This window comes from Tuber melanosporum (genome assembly GCF_000151645.1).
Source record: "Tuber melanosporum whole genome shotgun sequence assembly, scaffold_52, strain Mel28".
NCBI lineage: Eukaryota > Fungi > Ascomycota > Pezizomycetes > Pezizales > Tuberaceae > Tuber > Tuber melanosporum.
Window position 1 is genome coordinate 539903 of NW_003299098.1, and position 26688 is coordinate 566590.

Genomic DNA, 26688 nt, shown 5'->3' on the forward strand with positions numbered 1-26688 from the left:
CTTACTCCTCGTACTCGTAGACTACTGTAATTGGTCTAGCATTTTGAGGGAAGGATAAATACATGTACCGGTACAAGTAATTGGCTGGTTCTGTATTGTACAGTACTCGTACTGTACTTGTACTATAAAGAGATTGTAGTTATTTGGAGGAGGACACGCTGAGCCCTGATTTTTTTGTATCATACTCGTACTATAATACAAAGTAATATTACTGGTTATCATAAGGTGCCTAACCCAACACCACAGACCCAACAATGCGAGAGAAAAGAAAAGAAAAGAAAAGAAAGGAAAAAAAAAAAAAAAGGAAAAAAAAAACCAACCCCTCCCCAAACCCCGACTAACTTGCCGGTAGAAGACTTTTTTTCTTCTGCCGGTATTTTTTCGCGCCTTCACCTTGTCTATCATACCGATCTAGTACGTATGATACCCGAAATCTTTCACGAATAAGAGTATGATACAAGTAGTACGGTATCAATAGTAAGGTAAAACTATATAACAGAGCCGATTGTCTTACACACATCGTTACAATAACACCGACATGCAAAAGTAGGTACTGTACAGTACGTATTCCCATGATTTGGTACCCCGCAGGGTATCTTGGCGAAAACTTATTCCAACCTTCCTCCTCCTCTAATTAGGACTGTGGGGTCGGCTACTGTATCCTTTTCTTCCCACTTTCTTCTATCGTAATTAGTAGACTATCGATCGACCCCTTTTGGTTGGGATAATGGGGGTTGGTTGCCTGGGGAGATTGCGGTTGTTGCGCGATCGGTTGCGTCGCCAACCATGAGTTGTTGTTGTCCGTCCCAGAGCTATGTCTATGTTGGGGAATATTCGGGGGAGGCGGGAGGGGATTAAATGAGCGGGGAGGGAGATGACGAGCTTGAGTTCCTGGTATGTACTCGAGTATTGTACTGAGGTATGGTAGTATTGTACTGGGGTATGGTGTGGGGATTGAAGGAAGAAATGAGGGGGAAAGGACGTATTCCACGCCATAGTGAGCCATCTGCAGGCTTGGGCAAAGTGATTGGCTGAACTTTAGTCGGAATTTGAATGCTCGGGTAGTGGCTAGTATTTGGGTAGATGGCCCATCATGAGGGGCGCTAGCTATGAGGTGGAATACTGTATGTTATAAGTGATAATGATGACTGCGGTTGACTGAATTATGAGAATCGTCCCAGGAAACAATATCTCTCAAAGGCTACAATATCGTGATTACTCGTACAAAATACGGTATACTGCGCATTCCAATGTCACTACGCCACGATATACTACGGTAAAAGCAAGAATTATAAGTGTCCTCCCACCTCCTCCCTCCTTCCCATGAAAAGTCCCTACGCACAATATCGCCGAGGAATGAATCGCCACAAAGAAAATATAAATGAAAAGGCAAAAGAGAAAAGGTAAAAAGAGGCGCAGAAAGGGGAATAGTTGTCTGAAAAAGATTCGTAAAAAAAGATTCAAGGCCCCGATAAACTAAGTCCTTCACGGGGGCGAAAAAAGGAGAACAAGAAGAACTACCAGAACGAGCACCAACCTAAAGAAAAGAGTAAACGTTAATAAAGTAAATTGCAAGGGGGGAAGGAAGACGCGATGGCGGATGCATACCGATATAGTGCTGGCAAAGGTTTTCCAGGTTTGTAGCCTGATCGATTAACCTCGCCACCTGTTTGGAGATCTCAAGTTCCTCGCCGGGTTTGAAGTCGGTTCCTAGTAAGGGGAGGGAAAAAAAACCTCCGTGTTAGCATCAATTGCGCGCAAGCACGAGAGGGGGTAAAGTAGAAACTTAAAATCAGCGTACCTGTTAATTTGGCCTTGACGCGCTCGAGCACTTGCAGGGCGCGTTCGTTCTGCGCCTCGGGCTTTCTTGAGGAGTCGTTTTCATCTCCATCTGAAGAATCGTTCCGAAGTCGGAGCAATTCTGGGTGATCTAGTGTAGCAACAATACTACGACGCCTGCCGTTTTCTCCTGGCATACCTGCCGGCCCGATTTCCGCTGGACTCTCTTTCGTTCCGAGGCGCCAGTGCATTAACGGGTCGTGCATAAAGGCTTCTAGAACTGCCATGAGGGATTCCTTATTTTCTCGAAGCACTTTCATGACGGCTTCGCACGTTGTCCTAAAGCTACCTTCGATGTTACTGACCTCCATAGCATAGGTCAACATGCGCGTAAGTCTAAAAGGCACTTTCTCAGGATATTTCTCGCGGTGCATGGCGACCTCAAAACAATCTCCGAAATCGATGTGGACGACTTTCCCAGTAACACGGTCAAGCATTAGATTGGACGGGTGTCTATCGCCAAGCCCAAGAATGTATCCAACCATAGACATTACGCCCAAGGACCTAGTGTAGTTTGTGCGGCGATCAAGCCAGGCTTCAGAGCTCTTGCTCTTCAACCATAAGACTCGGTAAAGATCTTGTCCAGTAGTATTGTCTAAAGCGTACCCGAAAACCTCAACTTTTTGCATAAGTGTCAAGTTGTCATAGTCGGGGGCCATCTGCAACATGATTCTATGCTCAATGTTCAAAAGAATCTTCCGACTGTCCCGATATTCTCTGATCAACACATGTAGGGTGTCGCTATTGGGGACCCATCCAAGTAGGCCTGAATTTTGCGATAGCGGGATGACCGGGTATTGTTGTATATTGAGATGCCTCTTGAAACACTCGGAATCCACGGACAACAAGGTATTTACGAGACCGAAAAGCTGCATAACACGCTCATCCTGGCGGATATCTTCGTGTCCCTTCAAGGCATATTGATAAGGGTTGCCATCACTTCCCTTAATGGTCAACTTTCTGGGCCTCTGCTTGGATGAGATGACACTAAAAGTCGGATCGAAGCTCATGATCCTCACGACAGGTTTGCCGGTCGCATATGTGCCTACAAGATGTCAGATAACAAATAACAGCTATTTATAGAATTTGGGAACCATACCAGGTACGGCTAAGTCAAGCTCAAGGGCCCCTAGTAACTTAGGCGATACATATTGGAGGTCCAAAGAGTTGAGTTGCGGTAATTGTTTGGTAATCTTACGGAATACCTATAGCCAAAAATTAGGGATGACCGGTTTGAGCCGCGAAGAGTGTTACGCATATAATACCTGGTAGTATAGATCCCACGCCTGATTAAGATCCCCAACTTCCCCGGTTCGTTTGTAGGCAGAACAGCACTCTTTAGCCTCGTGAAGATCTCTACCAAACGCCTGGTGGAATGAGATCTCTCGCAGTGTTTCAGGTCCCTGGAGTCATGTCAGCTTTTGGAAATGCGAATTGACATCGTAACACATACCCGTTCCAACATATCATGGAGTGGTTCGAGTGTTTTAAACATCATCTCAATATTGTGATCTCCAAAGTACAGTCTAGAAGCTTCTTCAAGTCCTTCATGCCAAAGCTCATGCCATAAGACTGCGACTCGGATAAGCTCTTGACTAACTATCTCTGCTTGCTCGACTAGTTTCGGGCTATGTGCTTTCATGCTGTCCATAATCTGGGCGGCTGACTTCTGACGTCTTGAGAAATGCGACTTTGCCGCAACAGTCAATGGGTATACTAAAGCTTGAGGATGCGCCCTCCCGACCTCAGCAAGAAGCTGATGAATGGAATGTCTCACTGTCGAGTCAGGTTGGTTGATCCTGGCAATCAGCTGTGGGATGACTTCCAACCAAGTATCCACGCTAACAGTGTTGAAACCATCGGTGACAGCCATATTGACTTCCGGGTTGCCGCCATGCGCAAACCATAGGGTGAGTAGTCTAAGAGTGTCTTGAAGAGAGCTTCCAGCTGAAAGAGCAATCGAACGGAAGAATCCGCTGACGGCAGGAATCACGTGGCTTTGTATCATTTCTGAATTTAGGCGGCCATTTTCCCGTCCTTCTGGTATAGACGCTGCTGTCACCACCTCAAAATTTGCTAGTGCCCAAGCGTGCCATGCTTTGTACCAGTCCTTGTGGAAGTAAGTTGCTTTTTGGTAAGAGTCCAAGATTCTAGAAGAGGTCCGTGGCTCAGCATGCCAACTCTTATGCAATGCTACTTGCCATTCGCCCTGCTTAAGATAACATCTAGCAAGAAGGCGCGTATGCTCATCATCAATTGCTATTGTCATCGTTTGCTGAGGGCCGTGGGAGTGACCATTTGTCATGTTGACTCTTAAGTCATGGGATAGGGAATCTGTGAAATCAAACAAGTGCTGGATAGCCTCCTCCTGCTGTCCGGTAGCCCACATAAATTTCAAGCGTGCATAAGTGACTTGTGGAGGAACAGAAGTGCCTGATATCGACCCAATGCTCTCGTTCTGTGGAAGTAATGAATTCAAGGACTTTTCGGCGAGCCCTATCCTCCCCGACTTTCGGCATAGATTCGAGAACTTTATCCACATGTCCATGTTCTCCTTCGGCGAGATCACGAGAGCCCGTACTTTTAGCATTCGTTGCCAGACTTCTACGTTCCGCTGACACCCCTTGAGGCGCTTGGTCCACGTGCGCCTCATGGTCTCCTGCTTCTCCGGCTGGTTGGTGTTCTGCTTGTAAGTTATAATCTCCTCAAGTTCCGCCAACATTTGAACCCGAACAATCACACTGTATGCCCGGTTGTAGCTCTCGCCAACCAGGGCGCTCAACTCCGTATCTAAACCCTCTCTAGCCTTTTCTATGTGTTTCGCAGCATCCTCGAATTGATTCCTATGCAGTGCGAGAATCGCACCAAAGAAACTCCTATCCGGCGAGTGTTCCTTCATTACCATAATGTATTCATCCATCAACTCCCATTGCCCCAGCCCCCAGGCCGCCGCAGCAGCAAGAGGAGCAATCAAGCGTTGGACATCACGGCCCGCATGCCGCCACTTATCCTGGGCAAGTTGAGAGAGATGATCCCATTCACCGAGAGCATGGAGACATCTCATTTTACCCATGGTTATCTCAAAAGAATTAGGTTCAGTTGCTTCCTTCTCCTGGTAAGCTTTCAGGGCCTCTTCCCAACGTTGCAGCTTCTCGAACCACGATTCACGCAGGGGGACGTCATTATATAGCTGAGCTCGCCGCAGAATACCTATCGCCGCGTCCGACTGCTGCAGTTGATTATTGATACTAATGAGCGCCTCAATAACGCTTGATTGAGGCTCTTGAAGGAATTCTAATTCTTTATAATGCAGGGCTTTTGCATATGCATGACACTTGGCCGCGTACATCCCGAGAGTCCTTATGTCGATGGGTAAGGCTTTGTCATCGTGCTCCATAAACTCCGCAAGATTCAGGAGGATTTGCAAGATCTCAGGTGGAATGTGAGGCGAAACAAGGGCAGTTTCAATGGACCGAACCAATTCTTCCTAATAGAAACTTAGATAACAGTACGCCCAACGAATTAGAACGAGGGTACCCACCTGGTATTGATCATATAACTCAGTCCAACATGACACAAATGCAGCGTTAAAAAGATCTCTGGCCAGGGGATAATATGCCCCTGCCAGTCCAGCGCATGCCCTCAGGGCATGAGATGGTGATTGCTTCAAAAGCTCCACACTAAATCGACGGATCCACTCCTGCCAATCCTCGCGAGTCGAGCGTTGCGATGCCTCCCAAGCGTTTTTCAGATGCTGCTGGTTTACTGGTAACTTCTTTGGTCCAAAGTCTGCGAAAGATACCTCATCAGGGTTTTCGCCATACCTACTTTTGTTAACATAATATATAGTTACAGGGGGGCTATAATATACATACATCTCGTCGGGGCTCAAGTCTTGTGGCAACGGCTCTCCCTTCAGTAGTTTGCTCACAAGAAGTTCATAATTAGTGTGCTGTATCTTGTTCACTTGTAAAATCTAAAAAGTGTCGTTAGTAAATCGAGCAAAGTATCTTTGGATGCAGTATTTCTCACTTTGTTAATCATTGGAATGAAATGAGCATAATCGTGCCCAAGTTGGAACACAAGAGCGCACAGAGTATCGAGAGCTGTCATTTTTAGCTCATGGTTACCTGTCTGATTTCCTGTCATCAAAACCCTCGATAATGGATGCACGATTCTAGAAGCGTGATCGGATATGTTGACTTTTCGGGATAGCCTTGCCACAGTTTCCATCGCCACTTTCCTGGTTTGAATCCGGTGCCCAGGCTTTTCGAACATTCGGACAACCACGGGCAAGATGAGATGCATATATTCCTCACTGCTTGAACCAAATACGACAAAGGCATGGAGCACCTTCTCTGATGGGCCAGGGCGGCTGGGATCTGCTGTCTCTAAAACTTTGAGCATGAGTGGGAGAAGTTGCGCAAGATACACTTTGAATTCCCCCTCTAGGGAATGCGCGATGGCCTCAACAAGCTGGAGGATAGTAGGTTGCAATCCCGATGCCGACTCCCAATAGTCCCTAATAAGTGCGAGGATGCTGGGGAGGAAGTTTCGGATATGTTGCTTGACAATGGAGACTAAAATACTTAACTGATTGAAGTACGGGTCCAGTTTGCTAGTCGGGCAAGCCCGCGTAACCGCGATGAAGCCGGGGATAATTTGTCCGAGAAATGGAACACATTTTAGTCCTAGAGTTTTGAAAATATTCATGATAGCGTCAATAACAGATGAGTGGTGCTGCCCGAGTGAGGGATCCTTAAGCATATTCATCAACGAATTAATAACCACAGTGGAGTAGTACTCTTCATTCGAAGGGGTAAGGCCCGTCATAATCAAGGAAACATCGGTAACTGCAGTGGCCTGATCTGATAGGTGTATCTCCGAGCTTCTCTCAACAGTCTAACCTTGGTTAGCAATCTTCCAGCTCGGTTATAGGGACAAGGTTAGACCTGATGTTTATAGGGATCCAACGCTCCAAGAATACCCATCAACTTGATCGTCTCTTTTCGCAGAGTGGTGTTCTGCTCAGTCTTCACGATACCGACTAAGATGGTGAGAAGCTGTGGGTATTGAACATATGGTTCAATAACATATCCGGAGTTGCTCGCCAACTGCCCTAGGGTTCTGAGAGCTGCATCCCGTTTGGTCGGAGAGCTTTGATCTTGAAGTGTCTCGATGATTAAAGGCATCAGTTCAGGTATATATGGTACCATATCCTCTCCACCAACAGTAGCAAGCTCTCCTAGAGCTGTCAAGATACTTGACGCCACACCTGCGCTTGGATCTCTCGCTTTTGGAAGGAGAACAGTGACCATCGGCTCTACATATGGCCGGATAAGCTTCTGAGACGCCGCTACAAGGTGACTAAGGAGTCTAGCACTCTCCTCCTTGTTGCGGGGGACGCTCGAATATTCCAACTCCGTGAGGAGTTGTATCAGGGTCTTTCTAAGGGATGGTATAACGTAGGCAGGGTTGTGGAGTGTGAGCCTGCCGATAATAGTAATTGCGGCTTCTCGGATCGCAAAAATCTCGTCATTTAGAGCCAAGAACAAGGAACGAACGTTCTCGGCCTTGGCGAGATGTCTATCAAACCGGGCATCTAAAGAAAGCAAAACAGTCTTTCGGATATCCGGATCTGGAAACGAATGAGCGATATGTTTAGGGTTTTCAGGGAATTGGCATACCTGGATCAGCAATCGCTACCGTCAATAACTTCTCCATCACTTCGCCAACGACCTGAATTGCGTGATTACTAGTCTGGAAGCATATGGGATCGCGGACAAAAAGTTGACAGCAAGTTAATGCTGCTGCTTTGCGGACCTCTGTATTGTCGTCTTCGACGTATTTCATCGCAATGTCACGAACGAACTCATTCAAAATGTGGTCTGGTATGTCAGTCAGGGTCCCTGGCACCTCCCCTACTACGGGAGATCCAGATGGGAAGGGTGGCGGTGAAGGCCTACTAGTAAAATCAAAGCTTCCCAAGGTATGCAGAGCAAGAGTGATTTCTGCATCCCTTTCCTCTGGGGTTTGCCCATCTCTGTATTGCTTTCCGGCAGCGGTTGAGGGAGCCTGAGGCGGTGTAGGGCTCCCTAGAGGCTTGAAAGATCGTCCACAGAGAACCATGCTGATCATATTAAGGAGTCTCTCCTGGATTGTCGGCAGTAAAGGGGGGAGGTAGTGGGAGAGATCGACCAGGGCTTGCGTAAGCTTTACACTCAGACCGCAAGCAAATATGAGGTCTAAGAGGTCGTGCATGTGCTTCGTCAAAGCCTGACCAACTGCAGTTGCTAACATACTGATGCACTCGAATATGGGCGCTTCTTGTTCTGCACGCTGTGCACGATTTCTCCTATCACATATCAGCACCACGGATGAGGCAGGATGTAAGAACCAAAAATACCCTTTCATCGTTAAACCATCTTTGATGCTTGTCAGTATGTGATCGAGGTACGGCCCCATACTGCTGCCAACAGCCAAAGCTACGTCTCCGATGGCCTTGTATGCTGCCCCTCTGTCCTCGGAGTCTTTCTTCTTAAGCTGTGTTTGCAGATGCATCATGAACTTATGGAGATAAGAATTGACGAATTCCACTGGGTTATATTTGGCCAAACAGGGAATCATCTTCACAGTCAGTTTTCTTATCCCATGATCCCGGTTATCTTTTAGTCGCAAGACAATATCACAAGTTTCCCTATAACTTGCGCCCATGAACATCCCAGCGGTGTCGAGTAACTGTGAAAATATTAAAAGACTCCCGTGAGTGGCATCGGTGGTGCTTATTCTCAACCCTGATCTCGCCTCTTCCAAAATCTTTGCGTACCATTGATCGCGGTTCTTCTGGTCGCGGTTTTTCATAATCCCGAGGCAAACACCCAAGGCTTCCGCGGCAGTTTCCCGAATAAGGACCTTTGGGTCCCGTAAAGCCACCCATATTAAGTCCAATATTTGACTGAGGAAACCGTAGATAAGGGTAGGTGAGCTTCTGGCTAGTTCCCTCAACAACAGCACTGAAGCAAACCGTCGATTTTCCTGTCTGTCAACCTGCAGCCACTCTAACGCTTGTTTCACCTCGCTCTCTACCAACTCTGAAGTTAAGGTTCCTCCAGGGGCAGCAAGCTGTCCCAGAGTCTTCGCGGCAAGAACCATGCAGTGGTTGTCATTTCCGCGCATGATGCTGCGCAAATAGTTGGCATATCGTGTAGTCTTCTGTGTGCTATCGTCATGGTCGACATCAATGAGTACACCCAAAGCAAGGATTCCTCCAATCTTGTCGACGCTATCATTGCTGTGGATAAATTCCGAGACTCGCCGATTCACCTCCGCATAGTACCGGGCAAACCCCTCGCTTGAATGCTCTATAAGCTCCGTTAGCATCAAGTTAGAACATCCGAACCGGCAGTCTTACCTCGAGAAACAACCTCTAAGTGTATCTTCAAATCATTTGTCGCCTTCTGTCGTATTTCCTCATGCCTACAACAAACCTCACAATCAGCCACGCACAGGAAGACAAGGAGCTGAGCCATCTCGCGTACTTGCTACGGATATCTGTAAAAATCCTCCCCAGAGTGTCGAGCTGCGGAGAAGCCATGACGGCTTCAAAGTCTGAGAGAATCGTCAAAATATAGAAAGAGTTTAAGTGACTAAGGAATATGTAGGAGCGGAAGATGTGCTGGTGTTGCAATGGTGATGGTGGAACTCAGTGTGAAGACATGTGGTTTAGCTTTCCGTGGTAACTTTAGGTGGAGACGTGCTAAATGTGAAGAATTACATTACATAATCATACAATCTGACACGCAATATTGTGTGGGAGAAGGGGATGGGGTTTCGCGGTGGGTGAGGCTGAAAATCAGCGATATGAGAGAGCCCATGATACCGGTAGACTACCGGTACCGGTATTATGATATTATTCGTATCGTACAAATATCGTACTTGTGTCATACGACCAGTCTCCGGGCGATTGAAGTCGATACCGGCATTATCCGGAGCTCTTATCATATCAGAGTTAGGCAGTGCGGCTGCAGCTTAACTCGCGACACCGTAACTTGATATGGCATGATAGTCTATCCAAAGCCTCTTCACTCAAGCGATCCAGTCTGACATAATTACTGGTACTTGTACGGTACCGGTACTTTCGATATTAAAATCGAGATTCCAAAGCACGCACCGGGAGAAGCTTAGCACCGTGACCTAAAATACCGAGACCCTCTCCACTCTACGACTATCCATCTGTTGGTCAACTACCGCACCGGTACTCGTGAAATGAGCGAATTACCCTATCACACCTTTGAGTGTTTCACTCGTAAGGCGCACTACCGGTGTTGTAGAACGCATTTTCGCTGGGCTGGGAGAACAGATGTGACAGCTGTACGCTAACGCTAATACCGTACCAGTAACACCAGGTCCACCCTATGGGTATGCAAATAATACAGTACGGGCATATCCAGGCCAGGATTTACGAGTAGGTGCCGGTACCAGCATGTCCTTTGTGATTTCGATGAGATACGACACCCATATGGTCACACACGGCTTCTATGATTCATGGATATTGCCCGTCCAGGCGTTAGCAGGCAGCGCCTCGTGATTTTAAATTGAGGTAGAAATAAGCCTGGGTTTTTGGGTATGAGAAGTTATGAGTAAGCTCAGGAACCCATGCGGTAGACGCTGCCGTAGAGTAGATGATATGGCACATCTCTCACACTGCACGGACGCTATCTTGTTCTAATCTTTGCCCAATAATTCGGTCTAGTATTCTTCACTTATCGGGTCACCGTAGACTTCGTAAGAAGGAATAGAAATAAAGCCGTTTGAAGGATTATATTACAGCACCATTTTCATCTGCAATTCCCGATACAATGCCTGTCAACCTTTTTCCCACTAGCTTTAACATCTGATGATAACAAGACAAAGCATCCAGACCCCAACCCCCACCAACAATCTCCCGTCTATCTTCCAAACCCAGGAGGATGTGGAGGAAATCCTCTGCCGCCCTGAAAGCCTGGTGGAGGCTGGAATCCGGGAGGCGCGCCGGGTATTCCACCTTGAAAACCTGGGGGGGGGGCTCCGGGAAACCCACCTGGCGGGGGAGCGGCACCCATCGGAGGTGGGGCCTGTCCAAGACCAACATTCCTCATGGGACCCTGCAAGCCCACAGGCCCACCCATCTGTGGTGGCAGCCCTCCCGGAGGTGGGGGAGCCCCCATACCAATGATCGGGAGCCCTCTCCCGGCAGGCCTACTGATGCCCGGTCCGGCAGCCGCAACACCAGCAGCCGATGGGCCACCAGCGGTAGTCGTGCCTAAACGAGAAGAGGGATCCGCTGGGGGTGGAGACTCGACGGATAAAGAAACAATGTGAAGTCCTCGCAAGATGATGAGACCTAGGGTGCGCTTTTCCTCGGTGATCTGACCTACGGTGCTGGCAGCTGGAGCGGTAGTTTTAGGTTTTCGTTTGATGCGGCGGAATTCTTCGGTATCTGCTAGAACGACATTCATGTGCTAGACGACACCATTAGCTCGGTTGATAGGCATGCAACGCTTGTTTATAGGCACCTTGTCAAACGCTAAAAGCGTCCCTGTTAGCTGGCGGCCATCGGTCATTGTCACCCGCATACGATAGTTGATCTATACATCCGTCAGTATTATGGAGGTATATCACAATCATCTGAGACCAATTCTCCCACGGGGTTGGTAGTCACGTACGAGGTTGGCCTAGATTCAATCAGCGTCTTTCTCCGCGTCAACGAAGGCATCTCCAGACGCCAAAAGGGTGAAGGAGAAGACTCACCATTTTTCCTTGTTGTTTTGAAGACATGATTGCTAGCGGGATAGGACAAGCCGCCTTTAGAGCTCCTCTAGTCACGATGATTGAATAAAGTAATGAGGCTCGCGAGGGTGGGATGGTCTCTAGAGAAGGATAGACGCAAAGCGGGTGTTGTTGTCGATGTTGGCACCCAAGCTCAAATGCTTGGCAAGACAGAAATAGCTGACTGACCTTTGAGTCAGCCTGCATATCTCAAGCCCTACCACCAGTGTGGATGTGACTGCCCCCACCAACAAACTGGGCAGAATTGAAGGTGAGGGAACTCTCCGATGCAAATTAACGATAAATGCTAACGGACGACAAGACGATCAACGCTGAATACCCCCCCCCAACAACAATCAGCAAACCAGATAATAAACACAATGGTCAGTTCCGCAATTTTGTTCCTGCCCTCCCAACTACGTTTCTTCGAAATCAACACACTTCTTTAGATTTGAAAAAGGGTAATATACTGACGAGAGTGTCTTGAAAAATAAAGGCCGACACCAAATCCAAAGATGCCAACCCCATGCGTGAGCTCCGCATTGAGAAGCTTGGTTTGTCCCCATAATCATCCTCGTCGTCATCGGAAACCCACAGCCCGGGCACTCGGTCTCGAAAAGAAAGAATACCAGGAGCTAATGAAACAATCAGTTCTAAATATCAGTGTCGGAGAATCCGGGGATAGGCTTACTCGTGCCGCCAAGGTGTTGGAGCAGCTTTCTGGTCAAACTCCCGTATATAGCAAGGCTCGTTACACCGTCCGTACCTTCGGTATCCGTCGTAACGAGAAGATTGCGGTGCACGTCACTGTCCGCGGACCCAAAGCTGAAGAAATCATCGAACGTGGGTTGAAGGTCAAGGAGTACGAGCTCCGTAAGAAGAACTTCTCTGAGACTGGCAACTTCGGCTTTGGCATCTCCGAGCACATCGATTTGGGAATCAAATACGACCCGGCTATCGGTATTTACGGAATGGATTTCTATTGCATTATGTGAGTGCCGGAGTCAATCCAGGAGCGTTCGTCTTGGAGGGGGTTAAACCATGTGTGGGCAAATACTGATGGGTGGAATTCAGGTCCCGTCCCGGTCTTCGTGTTGCCAAGCGCAGGAGGTGCCAGTCAAGAGTCGGTGCTTCGCATCGTATCAACCAGGCCGACTCTATTAAGTGGTTTAAGGCCAAATACGACGCCACCGTAAGGTAGACGAGCTTGGCTTTGGGGGGGTTAAACAAAACACACGAAAATGGAGCGCGGTGGTGGGGAGTTATTTTCTTCTGTTTTTTTTTTTTACAACCTGTACTTCAGAACTTTTCAAAGGATGATGTCCGGGGCATTCTCAGGCATCAAACGGGAAAAATTACCCATCCCATGAACAGGATCGCACACTTTGTACCGAGGGATTTACCAATGGTGTGCGCGGTGGATCTACCACGGACTTGCTACCACAATCCGCCCTATTATCTCTGAACATCAATTTACTTCTCACCTACTACAAAGCACCTAGGCCTTGACCGCTCTAGGGTATGGAGGGCTCGGACCCTAGGCTAAGCCACAGAATGTCGAAACTTGTCTTCAAAGAGACAAAACGCGAAGCATAAACACAACCACGACCTCGTACAATACCGGTACAAGGCGATCCCCAATATAACAAACTTTATCCTCACCCATGGAAATATCCCCCATAAAGCCTTCGAATAAGCCCTCCCAGTGCCCACACCACCTACGGTTCTACACGCGACAATTTTTTCAATTTAAGTGGCATGAGTGATTTCTTGTGATGGCAGGTTACCGTCCATAGAGTATCTCGGTTTTCCCCCTAACGCTTGCTAATCTGATATATCCCTTTTGCGAACTGCACAATGCCACGGGAGCAGTCTCTACCCAAACATTAAAAGGCACAAAGCCAGCACCGGCGGCACTACTCAGTACCTGCCCCGCGGCTGGGAATCCATCCTTTGGCGCTATGCCGGTGTTCATGACTATTTGGTTGAGTGGGTTCCTAATTTTATGCCAACTTTCATGGTCCCCTGCAGAAGATAGATCGTGGCTTTATTCCTAGTGTCGGCTGCTTGTGAATTACACTCTAGCCCTCGGGTGTCTCGAGTTGATGCCAATTCTGCTATCGTTGTGGCGCAGGAGCCTTATGACTGCTTAGCATTTCCTTGCCGCTCCATGTGCCAAAGTTAAATTTAATAATGGTACGAGTAGTTCATGATATCCCCCCTCAGAATTAACATCAACCCCTGGCTTGTTCTAAGTACTTGTAAAGTTGAGAGAAAACCGAAAACTCCTTTATGATATCATTCTCAAGAAAAAAACCCCACTTTGGTTGTGACTCTTCAAATGCGTTTCTCCCATCTCGGAGAAAAAAGTTCTAAAAGAAGAAGCGTACCCATCCGACAGGGCCTCTGCAATTTGCCCACCCAACATTACCCTTTCATTCTCGCTTGCCGGAAGCTGTTCCAACCCAATGCTAAAAACGCATGAACCCTGGAAAGGCATGTCTAATATCATGGACATACAGGTATCATACGGTTGTTTATCCACGTGATTTGGTGGGGTTCCTCGGTAAATAACCATCCTCCCCAACCTTTCCCCCTTCCACCCCCACCATCCCAAACCCCCCCAAGTTCAACCCACACAAATCGAAAAAATGTCTACTTCCTCCACTCAGCGGGAAAACCCCACCCACCCAGAATACCAGTACCTGGACCTGGTCCGTAACATTCTAACCAACGGCGAGCACCGACCAGACAGGTGCAGTACAATACCACCCCTTCTATACTCACCCACGAAAAAAACACAACCTGACAAAGCCCCACCAAATAAATAGAACAGGAACGGGCACAATCTCCCTCTTTGCACCCCCACAGCTCCGCTTCAACCTGAAAAACCACACATTCCCCCTCCTGACGACAAAGCGCCTCTTCCACAAAGCCATCCTTCACGAGCTCCTCTGGTTCATTTCGGGCTCGACCAGCAACGCCCCGCTCTCGGCCGTGGGCGTGAAGATCTGGGAGGGAAACGGGTCGCGCGCTTACCTGGACAGCATCGGGCTGACGGAGCGCGCGGAGGGTGACCTGGGCCCCGTCTACGGATTTCAGTGGCGGCACTTTGGCGCAAAGTACGTCGACTGCCACACGGACTACTCGGGCCAGGGCGTGGATCAGCTCGCCGACGTCATATACAAGCTCAAGAACAACCCCTACGACCGCCGCATCATCATGAGCGCTTGGAATCCGGCGGATCTGGCGAAGATGGCGTTGCCGCCGTGTCACATGTTTGCCCAATTCTATGTCTCGTACAAGGAGGGGAAAGGTATGGGGGCGCTGAGTTGTGTGTTGTATCAGAGGAGCTGTGATATGGGGCTTGGTGTCCCGTTTAATATCGCTTCGTACGCGCTCCTCACGATAATGATTGCGCATGTGTGTGGCCTGGAGCCTGGGGAGTTTATACACACTATGGGGGATGCGCATGTTTATGCCGATCATGCGGATGCGTTGAAGGGGCAGTTGGAGAGGGCCCCTAGGGAGTTCCCTACTCTCAAGATCAATAGGCAAGTGGATGATATTGATGACTTCAAATTCGAGGACTTTGAACTCGTAGGGTATGATCCACATCCTAGTATCAAAATGAATATGTCTGTATGACGAGGAAGCAACTCTGGCTGGGTCGTAATTAATGATACTTGATACTATGTTTTTTCTTATTAACATTGGCACTGGACAAAAGAAAGGTCTATGGGAAGCCTGAGTGGAACCGTAGGCCTGAGTAAGGTAGCGTGAAGGGAAAAAGAAAAAACTCCTGATACGCCAGCCGGTAAAAACACGGTGAAAAAGGTGAAAAGAATCCGAAAAATACCACCATCAATCCTGATCGATACCTGAATACTACAAAAGAAATCACTATCAGAGGGGTAGGAGGGGAGATCACCAATCCGTTCCCATATTTGTAACCCGATTTCATTAGACCCAATGTAGTAAGAAAGCCAGACCAAAACTTAATCCTTAAAGTAGCTTATCCCCGTTCTTCACTCCATCACCCCGCTCCCTCCGAGATCTGGGCAGTCTCTCTCTGACAACCCTCCCGTCACCACGGGCAGTAGAACTGCCCATCCTCCAATTCCCCGCAGCCCTTTCCCCACTTCCACTACTACCTCCAGCATTTCCACCCCCACTACCACTTCCATCATCATCCTCAATCTCAAATCCCAGCCTCTGTGTCAGCTCAATCAAATCATGCGTCGCGAAATCCTGTGCCTTGGCAGTCCACTTCCTCACAAACCCCTCAATCACCCCACCGACATTTTCCAAACCAGCGCTAGTCCCCTGGGCAAGCTCCATGAGCGTCTTTGTGATGGATTCTTCTGCGTGTAGTACCACCCCCGCTTCACCTCTAGAGCCTCCGAGGGCACCAACACCGGGAGTCATTCCTCTAAACACACTAGCTTCGTCATCCGATGGTGGGGTGCCGAAGCCGGTGGTCGCATTAGTAAACACGCTCTCTTTTCGCCGACGCGGTGGAAAGTGTGAGAGTTTTTTGCGAGCGAGGCGGGCGATCTCGACTTGGCCAATGCCGTCCATCACTACGTAGGATTCGTGTCGGTAACCGCACTCTTCTGCAATGGCCTCCTCTCCGGGTGTGGGCTTTCTTGGGGGGGGTGGTAAGTTTTCTTGCTGGTCGCGAGTGGGGTCTAGGTTCAGCAGGTCCATGGGTTTCCCTTTAACACCGCAGTCTTCAACCGGTAGGAGGAGAATTTTATGTCGTTGCACGCTGTCGTTTGGCCACATTCCGTTCGCACGGCGGAGGGCGCTGGCGTGAATGTTATACATAATCACTACGCCCTCAAGGGTATCCGTGGGTTTGACATGATGGACGTAGGCCAATGTGTCCCTTTCGCTCTCGGGCGCGGGGCCGCCTGTGGGGTCCGGGGAAGTAGATCTTTTGTAAGAAATTTTTCGACCCCTGGTGCTATTCTGTGACGAAGGCTCGCCGAGGACGGACCCCCGAGCGGAACGAGAAGGTGCATCACCACTACCACTGCCACCAGCACCTCTTGAAGAGTCAGCCACTGAGATGGGAATTCCCCCTAGCCAGCTTCCCGAACTATGGCTTCTCCTTCCTCCACTACCCGTTGCCGTCGTTCCATCCGTTAGTCGTTTCCTCCGCCGAATAGCCGCCGCCGATTCGTGCGGTTGCATTGGGGGAGGATCCGACGTAGCGGCTACCACATCGCTGCCCAGAGCTGAACTTGCCAGACCCTGTAGAGCACTCCATTGAACGCCCCATCCATTACCCACGCTACCACCACTTCCTCCACCATTTGTTGCTGCTATGGTCGCTATCATTGCGGTCGTACTCCCGTTGCTCTCCTGAGAATCCAAAGCTCGAGATGGGTGCTTTGCAGGTAATGGTTGGTGAGACTTGTTCGCGGCGGATGCAACGGAAGTTGGGAGGGAGGATGAGGATGAAGTCGAGTTCATCCTGCTGAACGTAGTAGTCGTGGAGGTAAATGCATGTATGATAAAATTCAACTATTACCCGTCTTTTTGTTAATATTATTATTGAGACGTGAAGGATGAGCTTGCGTATGTGTGATGAGGGTTTGATTTGGGTCGCTAGTGGTGGGAGGGTGGGTGGGCAGCAGTGGTAGTGGCGCCGGTAGCGGTGCACACTGGTGGCACCGGTAATGTGAGACGTTTAAAAGGTTGGTATGGATGGCTCGGTCTGGGAGGCGGGAAGGGATGGAAGGAAGGGGGAAGGGGGAAGGGATGAATGGGCGATATGGCCACTGTCTAGCACCTTTGGAGAGGGGGGGGTATCGTAAGGGATAGGCAGTTTTCTTTACATTCTTTATTCGTGCGGTCGAGGACCTGGTTCGTTGAATACCGTACCGTGGTGTCGAAGGCTGCAGGAGTGAAGGCTTTCTATTCCGGGGGTTTGTTTTGACCAACAGATGTCTTGGGTTGGGTGGATTCTGGTGAACAGGTGTCACAGAGATGGCTTGGCTCATCTTTGCTCACTCGATGTGGGTTTTTTGACCAGCTCATTTTTTTTTTCAAGTTGTGTATCATACAACTATGAAGAGCATGACTATTCTGCTACTGTGTTCACACAATGGTCTTTGTTCAGCATCTATTAGGTCAAACAAATCTAGTACCAGTAAGGTGTCCAATAGATAGACTTGGCAGCAACAGCTGCATATGGGTGAAAAATCAGCCGGAGCCTCTAGATTTTGGTGGTATGCAATAGCAGTCGAGCTCACAAACATCAGCTACCTCGGTGCTGTCAGACTTTGGGCATCTCGTAAAGCAGTCATTCTCTCCCACCGTCTTGGCGCCAAGACATTTGGTGGGCATAAAAAGGGAGGGGCAACTCGAATCCTGCACCACACTGCAACCTTTCCTCTCCTTTTTTCCTCTACTCGTGCCAAGGTTGTGACATGTCGTCACAACCCCCATTGCTCGTTTTCTCGCAAACTGGGGCACTCATACTCGGTACCGCAAAATTTTATCACCTGTTTGCAGAGTTTGTCAGACTGTTCGAAGAAGCAAATTATGATCCGGGGTATCTCGTTAGGGATCCTACCCCACTAAGCGGGGCCTACTCGTCGTTTGTTTCCTGCCGGAAATCTGAGGTGAAGCGAACAAAGAGGGTCGCATGAGATCATGGCAGAGATGAAATCTCTGTGAGGGTCCCTTAGGGCCTGTTCGGCGGGAACGGAAGGCGGGTCGACCGTTCCGTTCACACATACAAAACGACCATTTCGAAAAGGAAGGACGACCATTTTTGTATGGGGAACGGTCACAAACTGAACGGAACGGTCGTTGCCAAACAGGCCCTTAGCTGCATGTGGGGGAGGGGAGGGAGAGATAGGGGTGGGGGAATGGCAGGGGAGGAGGAGGTTTCTGGGCTGTGGACTGTTCGCGTTGTGGGTAATACCAAGTTTCGGAATTTCATTGCCTTCAGTTGATCCAGTGAATTGCGGGAGCGATGGTTGAAAGTAACACAATATCAAAAATACGATTAATGACATCGGTTCCTTCTGTGATGCACTGTGTCTTAAGCGCCAAATATGAGGCACTTTCCACCAAGACTAATGCAACTATCATGGAAGCTTCTCTCAGCCTTACCGTAAAAACACTCGAAATCCGCAATCTTGGGCGGCCTGCTAATCTCCGGATTCTGAGTTAAGACACCCGGAGGGGGATTAGCGCTTTCCTAACACAGTAACAGATCTTCCCACTTGACACCTTGGATCTTGCTAACCGGTATTCGCAATTCCATTAGCCTGTCATGCTAAACCTATCCAGGGCCAACGCGCTGATCATATAACACGGCGACTAGCTCAATGATGCAACGGAGGGTTTCCGGGTGACCCGGCCCAAGAACCCTCTCTCGCCCTGCAAGCACCCGCCAACACCTCATCTCCGCCTCATAATGCTTTCCCCGTTTGTACAACACGCCAGCTAGGTTATAGACGCACAGTGGGGTATCTTGATCATCTAGTCTAAGAATCTCCTGTGCACCCACGAAATCACGCCGATACATAACCTCCGCTTCATCGTGCCTTCCCTGATTAGATAGTGCCACCCCAAGATTATTGACACTGAGTAAGGTACTGGTATCTCGATGAAGTGGTCCAAGTATCCTCTCCCTGCCAGCCAGCACATGTCGGCACATAATCTCCGCTTCCTCATACTTTTTCAGATCAAGCAACGTTTCGCCTAGCTTATTTACGCTCTCAAGTGAAAATGGAGGATTGGGCCCCAGTGTCCCCAACGCACGCCGATACGTAATCACCTCTTCTCCATACTTCTTCTGACCAGGCAGCGCTACAGCTGGACCATGGAGGCTCAATATGGTGTCCACATCATACGATCCAAGAGGCTCTCTCTTCTGCCTGTATATGCATATCGAAACATCACCTGTGCTTCCCCGTACCCCCCCCCCCCGGTTACATAGAGTGCGACTGAGGCTATCAGCACTTGCGAGGGTATATGCATGGTCTTCTCAGAGAGCTTTCTCCCTACCAGCCAGTGCACATCGACAGACAACTTCGGCTGGCACATACCTTTCCGGAACAAGAAGCGTTTTGCCTAGCATATTCATGGTATCGAGGGCAACGGGATTGTCAGGCCCCAGGGCCTTCTCCACAGACTCCAGGGCACATTGATACATAATCTCCTCTTCTGTCTATGATACTTTTTCTGATTAAGCAGGACCACGTCAGGGCCACCGATCCTCCATAAGAGGACACCTTCGTCTACCTTTCCCACCTCCTCGTCTCGATCCTAGCGAGCCTGTGGATAAACATGCTCCACCGGAACGGCGTCCGGGTCTTCAGCACGTTCATCGTGAAGCACCATGCCGGGTCCATCGCTCTCTCCTGACTGCTGGATAAAGACTTGCAGGATGAATCCATATTCACAACGCAATTAGCACTAGCTGCAGAAACCTACTGACTCGACGGATGGCCAATGAAAATCAAGGCCTCATTTCCCGGATAAGGTTTTAGGCCGGGTAAGTTGCAGGCGTTCCTAAAAGAGCCCAGAAGCCCGGTGGTGGAATTGGTTCCTGGCGGGCAGGTGATATGGTATGATTCTCTAACAGGGCTGGAGAGAGTGGGCTTACTTTGCCCAACATGCAGTTATTCAGGTTCACTGACAAACTATTTACGAATCATAGGTTGCGTGAGCCGCGGTTACAGTCTGCAAGTATCATGGCCTACTCTATGAATCGGGTACCTGATATATGTACTAGGATAGGCTAGGCTACTTCGGTCGGGGATCACTGGGTGGTGGGAGCTTCGCGGTTGGTGAGGCACTCTCTGCTATTCGGAAGGCAGGAACAACAGTGGCACTCTTCGCGCCTGGATGTACCTACAAGCACTTTAATGGTAAGCATTTTGAAACCATCGACTGGAGATTTTTCGTCGGTGATGGGGGCGACATCGAGGGTAGCCCTATGAAGCCAGTTTCGCACTTTGTCTCGGAGAAAGCATGTGGTGGTTCGGAATTCTTCGCGGATTTCGATGGGGGATTTGGGAAGGGGGGGGTGGGTTGATGGTGTTGTCTGTTCTACCACCCGTGCGCGCTCCCCAACCTCATGCCGTGCCAATATAAATATTTTTTGTATGGTGGAGGGTCCTGGATACACCATGAGTGCACATGGGTACGCAGTCAATCCTTCCATCCAAGAGCCCCCGGATCATGGATAGGTTAAAGTGGTTGTTTTCCGACGAAACTGCTTACCCTGGCGATGCGGGTCTGGATATTTTTACAGTTGCTGCTACCCCAACTGCGAACTCATGGATCCTGGGGGGTCACCACATTCCCACCCCTAACTGGAGACTCCAGCGAAACAAATAATAGAGTTGGGCATCGACTACGACACCTTCCCACCCTTGCCGCCCCCGGATATAAGGTCTTGACCTTATGAAACCTCCATGTATCCCCAGCGCCAATCATCGCCAAACGACTGCCCCGCATCACAGACATGGTCTCCACACTCGAAGGGGACGGCAGCATGAAGCACAGTTGGGGGGTCTACAAGAATGACTTTTCACCCACATTAGAGAAACTGCGGAGCGTGCCTTGCTGCTTTAGTCGGAGGATGGGGGATTTGGCGAGTTTCCTTGTACGGAGGGGTGGGGAGTTGTTGAGGGTTAGTTATTGCCTTGAGTATAATGTCGCGGCTAGAGTGCCGATTGGTGATCGGAGGGCTGATAGGGTAATGTGCAGTGGGGATGTTGCTAGGGCTAGTGGGTGGAGGGGGAGGTAAGGCGTTTTCCGGTATACAGGGAAGGAAGGAGGGGGAGGGAGGAGGGGGAGGGGGGAAGCGCTGTGGGAGTATTTTTGTATCAGGGTTTGAATTTGTATGATTAGGGATTAATGGGAATGATTGTCAACTTCTTTGTCTTTGATTTGCTATAATATGAGAATATGTGTCACCTAGCACTGCGCCCAACCCTGCATATCATCCCAATACCTTCTACCCTTGCCAATCCCAATCCCTCCGCTCAAACCCGTAGTAAGCAAATCTACAAGCACAGAATACACCTGAAAACCATTCACTTCATCCAGACTTCCTCAAGTCTGGGTAAAATTCTGATTCGAGCTTTTGAATCTTGGCCCATAAACGGGGGTAGAGGTGTCAGTACCGCTGCGTTTCTGTTTGGGGGTGGGAGGTGAACATAGCTCACATCAGAGATCTGTTAGGCCGTTCTGGAGATTCAATGCCGCATCTTCTGCCACCATATGTCCTAATAGAGAGAGAGCCTTTGAAATGTTTGCAACAATGTTGCTGTGAAAGTATTTGAAGCTGTGCATTATTTATTATCCAGGGTGCCTCACAGCTGTTCTTCAGTCATTAGCATCTTTGGCTCCTCCCAACACTTGGCTTCCTGATCTTACACACCGTCATCACCCCCTCCATCATCATTAGGACCGAGCAAGTCTCTGTCTACATCGAAGGTATCATCTTAGTGGCTGATGTTTTCTTCATTCGATATAGCCTCATCACCCGGATCTGTTCCAGGTTTCCTGCCAGAGCTTGGATCATCGACACCTTCATTTCAGAGGTATCATGTGCCCCCTCCTTCGTAGCCGAACTGCTGAGAAATTCGAACCCCCAAAATCTATTCCCTTCACTTCCAAGAGCATCATCATTACCAACGTCATCATACACGCCGGTTGGGATTTTGTCACTCTCTCTATACCCTTCCTTCCTTTCATCTACATCGTGCTTGAGCCCGTAGGTATTGCTGTCCTCGATATCATCATCGGTTCCATCCATTTGGTGGCCTTTGCCTTCATCTTCGCGGAACTTCTCGTGACTTATTCGAGCACTATCGTGTTTGTGGTCTAAAAGGACTGGGTTTTCTTTCCACAACTTACTCTTTCCATCTGATTGTTAGAGTTCAGAGATGGTGGTTTGGGGACCCACATCACACCCGCTGGTTCTATAGGGCGCTCTCCCCAGATATTCTCCATTCCCTTTGTCTCCGCTGCCTTCAGATCTCCCCTGGTTATGATATTCCTCCAGGCCTTTAGGACGAAAGTCTATTGCAGGGGAATTATTAGTCCAGTTGCCGCAATTCCATTGAGAATATACAAGCGAGTGATTTTGGGTGATTATAAAATCCCCCCCACCCAACCAATTTACCATCGTTATGTAGCGGTACACAGTGCATTTCTGGGTCCTTACCTTTCCACAGCAATCCGGCTCACTCCTCCCTCCCCTATGCTTCTTCCCCTACCGCCCAAGCACTAACATCTCGTTCGGCTCTGGGGAGGAAGTGATCTTGACCCAGACCTACTCGCCAACAAACTCGCTGCCCCACTGCAGGAATATGGTTTCGAGAGTGAAGGTGAAGGATGTGCGTTGGTTTTTACTTTTTGTTTCTAGAAATGTTATGGTTCGTCTTGTACAAAGGCAAAACACCCTGTTTTATCACGATCCTTCTCCCCAAGGCAAACTTAGGAGCTTCATATGTTTGGGTCAAACAAAACACCTCTCCCAAGGCCAGTAATACTCAGTCTGGCCTCGTCGGATATCACCAGAGGCTTCTTGGTCCCCAGAACAAGAGAAGGGTTGCCTCACTGCCCTACTGCCATGGGGTGAAAATGAGGATTAGTTGTCACTAACAGTGCCAAGGTTGTGACTCCGTCACAAACCCCGATTGCTCGCTTGCTCGCAACCTTAGGCACTCTCAAGAGAGTGCCGAACAGCTCAATGGAAGTAACGGCTCAACGAAACTTTCGTGCTTGGTCTATATCAAATTCCCACCACATGGAGATAAAAGTTGTAAGAGAGAGGGAACATTGTATGAGAAAGTCAGAAAAGTGTTTAAAGGATCAGAGAATGTTAGTAGTGGTTCATAATTTATAAATTCACATACAGTACTCGAGTACTACAATTGCTACTGGGGTGCTTAGCGAGTGGCTGACTCGTCACCTCCCGGTTCAGGTTTAGAGGAAAAGCTTGATGGATGGTTGGGCGGTTTCCTGGTGTATGAATCAACAATACCACTCAACCATATAATGAACATCAATCACAGTCCCTTCTTAAGGTATGATACACGCAAGCACCGGGCTGCTTTTGGTGACGACTTCCATACTCATTATACGTATACCCATCCACGAATGGCTTACGAGATGCCAGTATATCGTACATTAGCGAACCGCCCCCATCACCCACACAATTCCCCACCACTCAACCGAAAGCAACCAAAGATCTAGCCCCTCGGATACCAAGAGAGAGTCTGTATTATACTATACCCATCAATCAGCAAGGACGATTCCGAATATTATGTCTCCGGAAAAGGCAACGGAAGGGAAACGCAAGAAAAGGAATGCACAAGGGGGGCAAATCCGAGCGCTCAAAGCACCACATCTTGAAGAGCAGAAAGAGCAGATTGCACTCTTCAGACGCCAGAACGAGTTGTTCGATGGGCAGATCCGAAAGCACGAAGAGTTACTAAAAGCACAGAAAAAGTTAATCAAAGCGCAGAGGAGGGTGGGGGCGCCGAGGCAGGTTCGAGTATACCAAAACTGGAGGCAGGGGGGCCGAAGGCCAAGCAGAAGAAGAGAAAGAGGGAGCCGGCCGAGGCCAGTCCTCCGAAAGCAGAAGCGAAGCGTAGGAAGCGGAAGGAGGCCGTGGCCAGTCCACATGAGCTGAATGGAAACGAGGCACACTGTGCTCGCACGGCTAGCATTGTTGCTGCCGTTGTTTTCAAAGCCTTATATGATAAGGCCAAGGTCAACCCACCCATAGGGGCGCACAAAAAACAGCCTTACGAATACGAAACTCCCGGAAGAGGTTTCGCGGGTTTGGCTGTAAGAAGCCGGCGGAGCTGGATGAGTTTGCGGACCTGGTAAGTTAATACTCTTTTGGGTGGTTATATTCCCGGGGGGGGGGGTCAGTCAATACCAGAGAACCATTTCTGTTAATCCCATACCAATCTGGGTCGAGACAGTTATATTTTCTGATTTTTAATAACCTCTCAACTACTTGGGAAGTCATTAAAAATCGGGAAAACTAACTTGGTCCTCCACCAGGATTTGTATCGGATTAGCAGAAATAGGTTGCCAGTTTGTACTGACCCCGGTAATTGTGTGGTGAATATCGAAATGGTAGTAACTGTGATGGTTACAGTGACCCCAAGCGGCCGGTCCGTCCGGCTTTGGGTACGGCCGGACTGACCCACCACCTTTTAGGGGATGGCCTGACCGGATTGTGGGAAGGCGGCTTTCCAGAAAAAAGCCTGGTCTGGCCTGGGCATTTGACGGCTTTACCTGGGGATCTAGCAGCTTTGCCTAGGCATTTGACAGCTTTACCTAGGCATTTGATGGCATTGCCTGGGCATCTGGCGGCTTTACCTAGGCATTTGACGGCTTTGCCTGGGCATCTGGCGGCTTTGCCTGGGCATCTGGCAGCTTGGACACTTACTGCCAAGCCCCACAGCCGGGCGGTTGCCTGGGTGCATGCAGGTTTTGGCGGTCGGACAAAATTCAAGCCGGACTGACCTAGGCTCTTCAAAATCTTGGCCGGACTGGCCGGACTGCCGACCTGCAGGCCAAACCGTAGGTCGGCCTGGCCGCTTGGGATCACTGGATGGTTAGTGGGTTAGTACCATGAAAGAACGGAACACCGCGGCCCACAAAATAGGCCCGGAGGATGTGATATCAATGTTGCCCCACTGCGAACCCACACCCCGAAGAGTACTTGGGCGTGCTTTCCCCCGTCTCTGGGATATCCCGGTGGGTGACTGCAATCGTGCTACCCCCGATCAGCGATCACGCACCTTTGAGTTTTGAAATTGTTCCCCTATACCCCTTGCCCCGGGATGTTACAATGATGGTAGGAATGGTTGTACTTGATTAGTTGAGTACTATTAGCTGAAGCAGTTTTTTTTTTTTTTCATTTTCGGGCACTCGTTTGTTTAAGTTTTTTCTTTGTTTTTCCATTTCTTTTCTTTTGGTTTTTCTTTTTGTTCTATTCCAAGTCTGCACTTGAATTCTTAGAGTGACAGGGATCAATTACAAGTAATTTCGTAACCCTAACCTTGAAAATTGCTTTTTGGACTACTAACTTGTTCGTCCCCGCCCAGTTTCGTCGTGACTACGTTGGGTGGGGGGAGCTGCTGTTTCCAGGGCTGGTTAGCCTTTGTAATGTGCCGTGGCTTGTGTGGCTTGCCTGGTGTGACTGTTTTTGTTCGATATGGAAGTACAGCAGGAGTTGTTAGACTCATGGAGGGAATAACTACGGAGGTACAGCCCATAAGTATTGTATATTCCACTAGCAGGGGGGCGATGCGCTTGCAGGGAGGTGATGTGCTAGCGGGGTGAAACAGGATGGATTAGTGATAGTGGCTTTAGGTTTATGTGGGCCTTGGCCCGCACAAAGGTGAACGGGCGAAGGTGAATGATTTCTATTCTCTATCGGTAAATACAAATTTAATATTTGGTAAAGAGGCCATTTGCGTCAATGACTGCTTGACATCTTTCTGGCATGCTTTCTATCAGCTCCCTATACTCATGCTGCCCAACACTTTCCCAAGCCTGTTTGACTACTGCCCTCAATCTATCATATGCCATAGTCTCAGGAAAATTATCTTGTAGATAATTTTTCATAATATGCCATACTTTTTCAATAGGATTTAGGTCTGGGGAGAATGCAGGCCAGTGAATAACTGGAATACCTCTTTCTTGAAAATCCCTTGCTGTGTTAACAGCTGCATGCCCTGGTGCTCCATCCTGCATAAGACATAAAGAAATTCCCTCTCTATAACACAATTCAAGATACCCATGAATAATTGGAACAGTATATGCACAGTAACTTTCAGAATTAATAGACCCCCAGTCCTTCTCCCAAAAAATTCCTGGCCCTTGAGTCTCCCCATGAAAGCAGCCCCAAAACATCCATCCTCTCTTCCTTTAGTACTTCTCTAATATACAAGTAGAATCCCACTCCTCCCCTGGCCTTCTTGTTACCCAAGTCCTTGTATGCCTCCCTCCTGTAATTCAGGTCTCATTAGTCCA

General features: G+C 48.9%; 3 protein-coding genes, besides 2 other annotated features; 1 reads left to right on the forward strand and 2 right to left on the reverse strand.

The window, feature by feature from the left end:
• Positions 1-318: 318 nt before the first annotated feature.
• On the reverse strand, positions 319-9491 carry GSTUM_00009121001 (uncharacterized protein). XM_002840506.2 is given in 17 exon segments: positions 319-1537; positions 1609-1710; positions 1802-2884; positions 2939-3044; positions 3105-3242; positions 3293-5326; positions 5381-5641; positions 5693-5815; positions 5872-5981; positions 5995-6016; positions 6079-6741; positions 6792-7477; positions 7527-7727; positions 7806-8148; positions 8215-9200; positions 9251-9315; positions 9378-9491. The coding sequence occupies 17 exon segments, from the start codon at positions 9431-9433 to the stop codon at positions 1518-1520; spliced, it is 6999 nt and encodes a 2332-aa protein (XP_002840552.1). The 5' UTR covers positions 9434-9491; the 3' UTR covers positions 319-1517.
• Positions 9492-12161: 2670 nt separating this feature from the next.
• Positions 12162-12200: a sequence feature (Short protein (GSTUM_00009123001, CAZ84744.1) was converted to a misc_feature.).
• Positions 12201-12297: 97 nt separating this feature from the next.
• Positions 12298-12303: a sequence feature (Short protein (GSTUM_00009123001, CAZ84744.1) was converted to a misc_feature.).
• A 1994-nt stretch (positions 12304-14297) lies between these two features.
• Positions 14298-15349, forward strand: GSTUM_00009125001 (uncharacterized protein; the record flags this gene model as incomplete). XM_002840508.2 has 2 exons in its annotated part: positions 14298-14401; positions 14478-15349. The coding sequence occupies 2 exons, from the start codon at positions 14298-14300 to the stop codon at positions 15292-15294; spliced, it is 921 nt and encodes a 306-aa protein (XP_002840554.1). The 3' UTR covers positions 15295-15349.
• A 14-nt stretch (positions 15350-15363) lies between these two features.
• On the reverse strand, positions 15364-17553 carry GSTUM_00009126001 (uncharacterized protein). XM_002840509.2 has 1 exon: positions 15364-17553. Exon 1 carries the CDS (start codon positions 16990-16992, stop codon positions 15652-15654), a length of 1341 nt encoding a protein of 446 aa, XP_002840555.1. The 5' UTR covers positions 16993-17553; the 3' UTR covers positions 15364-15651.
• Between the last annotated feature and the right edge of the window lie 9135 nt (positions 17554-26688).